The sequence below is a fragment of the Propithecus coquereli genome, unplaced genomic scaffold, assembly GCF_000956105.1.
Source record: "Propithecus coquereli isolate 6110/MARCELLA unplaced genomic scaffold, Pcoq_1.0 Scaffold459, whole genome shotgun sequence".
Lineage (NCBI taxonomy): Eukaryota > Metazoa > Chordata > Mammalia > Primates > Indriidae > Propithecus > Propithecus coquereli.
This window is the reverse complement of record NW_012150385.1, coordinates 1644392-1653698: the sequence shown is the minus strand read 5'-3', so window position 1 is coordinate 1653698 and position 9307 is coordinate 1644392. Positions and strand designations below refer to the sequence as shown.

General features: G+C 42.0%; 1 protein-coding gene across 1 annotated transcript in view; it reads right to left on the bottom strand.

The window, feature by feature from the left end:
• LOC105818888 (ankyrin repeat domain-containing protein 26-like) overlaps positions 1-8001 on the bottom strand; it is a 105813-nt gene extending 97812 nt beyond the window's left edge. Inside the window, exon 1 of the mRNA XM_012655023.1 lies at positions 7742-8001. Coding sequence (XP_012510477.1) covers positions 7742-8001 — 260 coding nt within the window. The remainder of the gene's footprint in view (positions 1-7741) is intronic.
• Between the last annotated feature and the right edge of the window lie 1306 nt (positions 8002-9307).

Here is a 9307-nt window from a genome sequence, read left to right as displayed (position 1 = left end):
ACTAGAGCTTTTATGTATACTCATTGGAGAAATCACAGATAAGAAAAAAGAAAAAAATTCACTTATAATACAAATGCCTGGAAATAAAAAATTACATCACATTTTGTACATATTGTTGGCTAACACAAGACCATAGTCTCTTTGTGTTTATGTATAATCAAATTGATTTTTATTCTCATTTGATATACCAAAGTACATCTTTGCATATGAACATACTTCTGTAACTAAAACCACCTTTAATGGTCACATATTATTCCATCCTATCAATGAACTGAAATTTATTTATAAAATCCATTGTATGGGTTCAACTTAATACTTTGCTATTTTAAGCAATGCTGAGGAAAAACAAATTGCATGTATCTCTCACTATTTTCTGAAGATAACTTAGTGTCATGGAATTGATAAGTAAGGGACATACACATTTTTAAAATGTGGAACTTACCACCAAGCTATTTGGAAAGTCATCAGCAACTTAGATGTTTGGCAGCACTGAAAGTACCAATGCTCTGAATCCTCACAAACTTTGTGAATAGAAAACAGTATTCTATTCCTATTTTTACTTAAATTCCTTCTCTTACTGAGAACACTAAATATTTTTTCCTATGGACATAGGTCAAAAAAAGTCTTTGCCCAATTTTAAATTAGAGTTTAGTTTTGTCTTATTGATTTGAAAATTTTTCTGTAGAATTAAGACATATTTTTATTTGATACGTACGTGTTATAAGTGGCTTGCAATTATATTATCTTTTACTTGTTAATTTTTTTCTAATACACAATGTGCTTTAATTTTTATTTTGCTAAATCAACCCACACCATGCTTGCTTGTGAGGTCATTATTAGGAAGATTTTTCTTGCCATAAAATTGTGTCTGTATAAATAAGCATTTTTGTTTATTTCTAGTACTTTTATCATATTTATACTTAAATGTTTTAATCTATATTCCATTAGGAACTTATTTTGTGACATAAAATCTAACTAGTTTTCTCTAAAGAATTAACAAATATTTCTTATATGAATAATTCATCTTTTCCCACTAATATAAAATGTCACCATTATCAACTTCTAAATTCTTACATATATTTGGGTGTTTCTGGATTTTCTGTTCTGTTCCATTTATATATCTTTCTTTTCAGCTATTAGTAAATAATTAATTTGTGAAAATTAACACCCACACTGCTATTTAGAAGGGCAAGTCCTTCTTCATTCCATTATAAACATTTTCATAAAATCATCAGAATTTCAAAAGACATCATGTGTAATTCAAAAAATTTAAAACCTTGAATTTTTATTTGGCTTATGTAAAACCGATAAACATAGAAAGAGCTCGCATTTTGAGAAAAATAGTCCCCCCAGTTCCAGCTCTGAGGCTCCACCCTGGGCTTCCAGAGCTCCTGTAGGGCCTGGGACACCACTCCCAAGACTGCAGCACTGCACTTGGACCCAAAGACCTCACCCCTGAATCTCCACCACTGCTGCTGGGCTGGTGAAACTACTCCAAGGTCCAACAGCTCACCAGTGACCCCTAGACTTGAGCCGCCAATACACCTTGACCTGCTTCCAGCAAAAACTCAAAGCCTGGGCAACCACAACTACTGCCTAAATAGTCTCACTCAACCGCCACTGTGAACTCTGTGGAGAGACTTCAGGCAGAGCAATCCCCACAACACCAGCCTCTGTGGAGAGGGTCTCTCCCAGCCCCCTATTTGAACTTGCTACAAGGTGGGGAATAACCCACCACCCTACACAAAGATCATCCAATACCAGATGGAACTGAGGCAATCACAGGTGAACAGGACAGAACAGAACAGCTGCAGTACAGGCTGTTAGAGCACACATCCCTCCCCTGCCATGTCAACATTTCAGAATAGGAACACAGTGCCTTCTAGGGAGCTCCTCTTCTAATTAAGCAGGACAGTTCCCAGCAAAGGAGAACAGTTGCCCTGAAAACCTATTACTCCTGAGCCAAGAAAAGATGATTCAGATGAGAAAAAACCAGGAAAAGAACCCTGGCAACAACAACAAAAAAAAACATAATAGTACGACACCTCCAAGGAATCACAGTGGAATTACAGTAGTGGACTCAACCACAATGAAATTGCTGAAATGACAGAAATGGAATTCAGAATATGGATGGATGGCAAATATGATGAATGGAATTGAATCGAAAGTTTAAAACCAACAAAAATAAACCAAAAAAAAAAAAAAACTCAGGAAATCAATGAAAAAGTCACTAGGGAGCTAGACAACATAAGAAAGGATATAATAGAACTTAAACAAAACAGTCATTTAGAGAATTTCAAAACACAGCAGAAAGCTTCAACAACAGACTAATCTAAGGAAAACAAAGAAGCTCAGAGCTGGAAGAGAAGGCTGACCCAGTCATTCAAGCTACCCTAGACATTCAAGGAGGCAGAAAAGACAATAAAAAAGACTGAGCAATCACTTACAGAAATATGGGATTATGTGAAGTGAACTAACATTACTAATTATAAGTGTTCCTATGGAAAAAGAAGAAGAAAGCAAAAATCATGGAAGACCTATTTGAGGGAATTTTTAGGAAAACTTCCCTGGTGTTGTCAGAGATTCAGACATCCAGATATATGATGGTCACCAAACATTGGGAAGATTCATAGCAGATAGGACTTCTCCAAGACACATGGTAATCAATATGGCAAAAGTCAAAATGAAGGAGAAAATTCTACAAACAGCAAGACAAAAGCAACACCTAACCAGCAAAAGAAAACACATCAGGCTAACTACAGGCTTCTCAGCAGAAACCTTACAAGCCAGAAGGGATCGGGGCCCCATCTTCAATCCTTGTAAACAGAACAACTGCTAGCCTAGAATTTTGTATCCTAAAAAACTGAATTTCACAGTTGATGGAGAAATTATGTCTTTTCCAGACGAGCAAACACTGAGAAAATGTGTCATAACTAGACCTGTCCTAAAGGAAACACTCAGAACTGCATTATACATGAATGACCACAATAGATATGCACCAGTGTAAAATCATCCAAAAAAGGCTCAATCTCACAATGCTTACAAACAATAGCACAAGAGGGAAAACAAAGCAACAAGGTACTGCCCAACATGATCAACAAAACAGCATACCACCATTAATTCTATCACTCAATATTAATGGTTTTCATGCGCCACTCAAAAGACACAGGCTGGCTAAATGGATGACAAAATACAACCCCAGTATCTCCTGTCTCCAGGAAACACATCTAAACCACAAGGACACACACAGTCTCAATGTAAAAGGAATGGGGAAAAAATATTCCTTGCAAATGGAAACCAAAAGAGAGCAGGTGTAGCCATTATCATATGAGACACAATTGACTTTAAATCAACAATGGTTAACAAAGACAAAGATGCTCATTATATAATGGTAAAGGGAGCAAGTCAACAAGAAGACATAACCATCACATAGATAGATACACAGATAGATAGATATGCATCTAACACATGGGAACTCCCAGATACATAAAGCAAATTCTACAAGGGCCAAGCAAGGAGATAAACAGCAGCACTGTAATTGCTGGGGACCTCAACACCCACTGACAGAGTTGGACACATCACTGAAGCAGAAAATACATAAAGAAACACTGCACTTACATGCACTCCAGAAGATATGGGCCTAACAGACATTTAGAGAACATTTTACCCCAAAAAATACTGAATATACATTTTCTCACCAACACATGGGACATTCTTCAAGATTTATCATATCTTAGGCCACAGAATAGATCTCAACAAATTCGAAACAATAAAAATTATACCAAGGATCTTCTCAGACCAGAGTGGAATAAAATTAGATGTCGATTCTAAGAGAAACACTCAATTCTACACAAAGTCATGGAAATTAAACAGCCAGCTGGTGAACAATTATCAAGCCAATAATGACATTAAGATGGAAATCGAAAGATTCCTCCAACTGAATGACAAAGGGGAAACAAGCTATCAAAATCTATAGGATTCAGCAAAAGCATTCCTAAGGGTAAAATTCATAGCCTTAAATTCCCACATCAAAAAGACAGAAAGAACACAAATTAACGAACTAATGTCAAATCTCAGAACTAGAAAAGGAAGGGCAAACCAAACCCAAAGCCAGCAGAAGAAAAGAAATAATGAAGGTTAGACCAGAACTAAATGAAATGGAAAACAAAACTAAAAAAATACAAAGGATCACCAAAACAAAAAGTTGGTTCTTTAAAAAAATTAAACAAAATTGATAGACCTCTTGCTATATTAACCAGGAATAGAAGAGAAAGGATCCAAATAAGCACAATCAGAAATGAAAAAGGACATATTACAACTTATACCACAGAAATACAAAACATCATCAGGGAATACTAGAATAAGTGCTCTGTATACAAACTAGAAAACAGAGGAAATGGACAAATTCCTAGAACACAACCTCCCAGGACTCAGTCAAGAATAAATAGAACTCCTGAACAGACAAATAACAAGCAGCGAGATCAAAGCAGTAATAAAAAATCTTCCAACAAACAAAAGCCCAAGAACAGGTAGATTCACAGTTGAATTTTACCAGACCTACAAAGAAGAGCTGGTATCCATATTACAGAAATTATTCCATAATATCAACATGGAGGGATTCCTCCGCAAATCATTCTATGAAGCCAGTGTCACTTTGATATTAAAGCCTGAAAAGGACACAACAACAACAAAAAAATCCACAGACCAATATCCCTTATGAATATAGATGCAAAAATCCTCAATAAATTACTAGCAAACTGAATTCAATAGCACATCAAAAAAAAAAAATCCACCATGACCAAATGGGCTTCATCCCAGGGATGCAAGGATAGTTCAATATATGTAAATCAATAAATGTGATTCACCACATAAACAGAAGCAAAAACAAAGATCATATGATCATCTCAACAGATTCAGAGAAAGAAAGCATTTGACAAAATCCGGCATTCCAGAAATGGAAACAAATAGAAAAATATATCAGGCACGTGGATCAGTAGCATCAACATTGTTAAAATATCCATACTAACCAAAGCAATTTACAGATTCGAGGCAACTCCCATCAAAAAACCAATCTCACATTTCACATATCTAGGAAAAATAATTCTACAATTTGTTTGGAACCAAAAAAGAGCCCAAATAGCCAAGGCAAGCTGAAGCAAAAAGAAAAACTCTGGAGGCATCACATTACCAGACTTCAAACTATACTACAAGGCTATAGTAACCAAAACAGCATGGTATTGGTACAAGAACAGAGACACAGACCAATGGAACAGAACAGAGAAGCCACATATAAAACCATCTCCCTACAACCAACTGATTTTGGACAAAGCAGGCAAAACATATCCTGGGGAAAAGAAGCCCTGTGCAATAAATGGTCCTGGGAAAATTGGATAACCACATGCAGAAGAATGAAACAGGACCCCTATCTCTCACTACTTACAAAAATTAATTCAACATAGATAAAAGAGTTAAATGTAAGGCATAAAACCACAAAAATTCTAGAAGAAAATGTAGGAAAAACTCTTATAGATATTGGCCTAGGCAAAGAATTTATGACTAAGACCCCAAAGATAATTACAGCAACAATAAAAATAAATAAACAAGACTCGATTAAATTAAAAAGCTTTTGAACAGTAAAGGAAACAGAGCAAATAGACAACCTACAGAATGGGAGAACATGTTCACAATTTATACATCTGATAAAAGACTAATATCCAGAATCTACAAAGAACTCAAACAAATCAGCAAGAAAAAACAAACGATGTTATTAAAAAGTGGGCAAAAGTCACAAACAGAAGCTTTTCAAAAGAAGGTAGACAAATGACAAAAAAACATATGATAAAATGCTCAACATCATCAGTAATCATCAGAGAAGTGCAAATTAAAATCACAATGAGATATCACCTTACCCCTGTCACAATGACCATTATTAAAAAGTCCAAAAACAATGGATGCCGGTGTGGATGCACAGAGAAATGTATGCTTATATACTGTTGGTGGGACTGCAAATTAATACAACCTCTATGAAAAATAGTATGGGGATTGATCAAAGAACCTAAAGTAGATTTATCATTCAATCCAGCAATCCCACTACTGGGCATCTGCCCAAAGGAAAATAAGTCAAATAAGTCACTTTGTCAAAAAGATACCTGCTCTCAAATGTTTATTGCAGCATAATTCACAATTGCAAAGATGTGAAATCCACCTAAGTGCCTATCAATTCATGAGTGGATTATCAAAACATGGTTTATATATAGGCACCATGGTGTACTACTCAGCCATATGAAGGAAAGAATTAATGTATTTTGCAGTAATTTGCATGGAACTGTAGATCATTATCCTAAGTGAAGTATCTCAAGAATGGAAAAACAAACACCCATGTACTCCCTAATAATTTGGAACTACATGATGGGCACTCATGCGCTCAGAAAGAAGTAAGAATCGTTGGAAACCAAGAAGGGGTTGGGGGAAGAGGAGAGGAGTAAAAACCTACTCAACAGGTACAGTGAACAATATTCAGGTGATGGACACTCTTACAGCCCTGACTACAGCATTGCAAAGCTATCCATGTAACAAAAACATTTGCGCCCCCTTAATATTTTCAAATGAAAAATAATTAAAAATACAAAAGAGAAACATTAATCTTCCTATTCAAGAACATGGCACCGTCTTTCCACTTTTAGGTTTCTTTCTAAGGCCTCTCAGTACAAAACATATATTCACAGAAATACATTGATATAAAATGGATATTCGATTTTTATCCAAAGAATTTTTAGCCAAGAAAATGATATGGAAATTATTTCCCTCATTGTGTACCTTCCTATAATGTGTATAACATTGTCTTAAAATGTGTACAATAAAAATGAAATGCTTCCTCAAAGAACTAAATATGAAACCACCATTTGATTCAGCAATACCACTACTGGCTATCTACTTAAACGAAAAGAAGCCATTTTACAAAACAGATACCTGCGCCCGGATGTTTATCACAGCACAATTCACAATGGCAGATATATGAAATCAAGCTAAGTGCCCATCGACTGAGGAGTGGATAAAGAAAATGTGGTATATATACACCACAGAGTACTACTCAGCCATAAAAAGGGAAGAAACAACGTCTTTTGCAGCAACATGGACGGAACGGGAGACCGTTATTTTAGGTGAAGTATCTCAGGAATGGAAAAATGAATACCAACGGTTCTCACTTAGAATTGGGAGCTAAACGAGGGGTATATATGGTCATGAAGTGGTGTAATGGACTTTGGAAACTAAGAAGTGGGAGGGTGGGAGGGCGATGATAGATAAAAATCTACCGATCAGGTACGAGGTACAATACTCTGGTGACAGGTACACTGAAAGCCCTGACCTCAGCATTACATAATTCATCCATGTAACAGAAAACACTTCTACCCCCTAAATCTACTGAAATAAAAAAATAATGAAAGGCTGCAGACACTTAATTTTGTTAGTTAAATCACTTAAAATGTCAATAATGTGCTCTATAAGAGGAACTGTAAGTGGATGGAAAACGAGCTAGCGTTTTCTTTTGCTGCTCATAGGTGGCCTGGGGGCTCCTGCCCAACGTTTCCACGCCCCAGAGGCTGAGGAGCCTGCGGAGGGAAGGACGCCGGGCACCCTCGGTGACAGGAGGGCTCGGGCTCCCCTGGCTGAGCCCAGGAAGGGGCGCGTCTCCCACACCCCCCACAGCCGGCCCCAGCCCGGGGCTCGAAGTCCCTGGCACCTGTTCTTCTTATCCCGCTCATCCACGCCACTTTTTTTCTTCAGCAAGAGGATCTCCACTTTTTCCACTTCACCCTGGCAGGCGGCTCTGTGGATCTTGCCGAGATGGCGGTCTCGGATGTGGTAGTTGGGCTCCGAGAAGACGCTGTCCGTGTCAACAGTCTCACAGCTGATGTTGTTCCCCCGGACCTTCAGCAGGCTGCTGAGGAAGCCCCGGGGCGCCCCGCCCCGCCGACTCCCGAGGCCGAAGATCTTCTTCATGCCGGGGCTGTGCTCCGGCCTCGCAGACACCTCACCTCCCCACCCCACCCCACCCCCGACGGCTTTTCGCCTCTCCCAGAGCCGGACGCCGCGAAATCAACTCCGCAACCTCCCCCACAGAAACTCCGCGGTTTCCAGTGTCCCAGACGGAACTCAGCGAGCAAAGCCGTTAGGGACAAGTGCACGCGCCTCGCACCGCGGCGTCCGTGCGCGCGCCCACAGCGGTCGGAGCGCTTCGCGTCGCTGTCACTCTCAGCACGCGCCCGTGCAGGTGGGGGTTGGGCTCGGGCGCCCGCGTGCTGTCAGGCTCACCCGGGCTGCCTCCGTGTCTGGAGCCCGCGCGTGGCCTGAGGGCCACCTATCTGCGCCGTCTGCACCCGCCCCTCCTTGGCCCGCTCCTCCTGGCGCCGGGGGCCGCCAGCGCTGGGCGCTCAATGCCACCGGGGATAGGGCTGAGCAGCTGGTTCCCGCCCCTGTGCTGAAGCTGCCGCCTGTCCCACTTCCCAGCTTGGCCACCGCTGCTTCTGGGTGCGTCTGGTCGCAGGGTCCGCACTGCTGGGGCGCAGGGGGGTCGCGGCTTGCATGGCAGTCCCTGTCTGTGTAACCCAGTAGCCCCCTGCCCCGCGCTGATCCCAGCCCGGGGAATCGCCGCCGCCGCCACGGAGCTGCGGCTCCAGGCTGAGGGTAAGGAGGGGAGCCGGGAGCGGGCGGCCAGGGGAGAGCTGCGTGTCCCCACGCCCTGTCCCTGACGCCCATACTCCAGGGCTCTCACTTGGGCTCCTGGCCTTGGCGCGCCCGCCCGCCCCTCCCCCGCGACGCTGCGGGCCTTCTGCAGCCAACAAGATGAAGGCGGGCTGGAGGATCAGGGAATCCCGTCCCCGCAGCCCCACCCACCCACCCCCCGCTGTGCTTCTTGCCCTTCCCGCGGCCTGTGTGGGCTCACTGATTCAGGGGCCTCCCTGGGGGATGTGGTGTGGTTCCTCCTTGGCCCCTTCCTCCTTGGAGCTGGGGGCTGCCAGCGCTGGGCGTCTATGCCACCGGGTATCTGGACTCAGCAGCCGGTTGCCGCACCGGTGTCAAGGCTGCCAACTGTCCCACTTCCCCGCGTGGCTGGCTGCCGTGGCTGCGTCCCGCCGCAGGGTCTGCGCTGCTGGGGCGCAGGCGGGGTCGGGGCTTGCCTGGTTGTCCCTGCCTGCACGCCCGCAGTAGACGTCCCCTGCTGGCAGCCGGTGGTCATAGAGAAAAGTCACCGGCTAGAGCTGTGCAGCCTGACCTTGATGGCAAGATCCGTCCTTTACGTATGCTT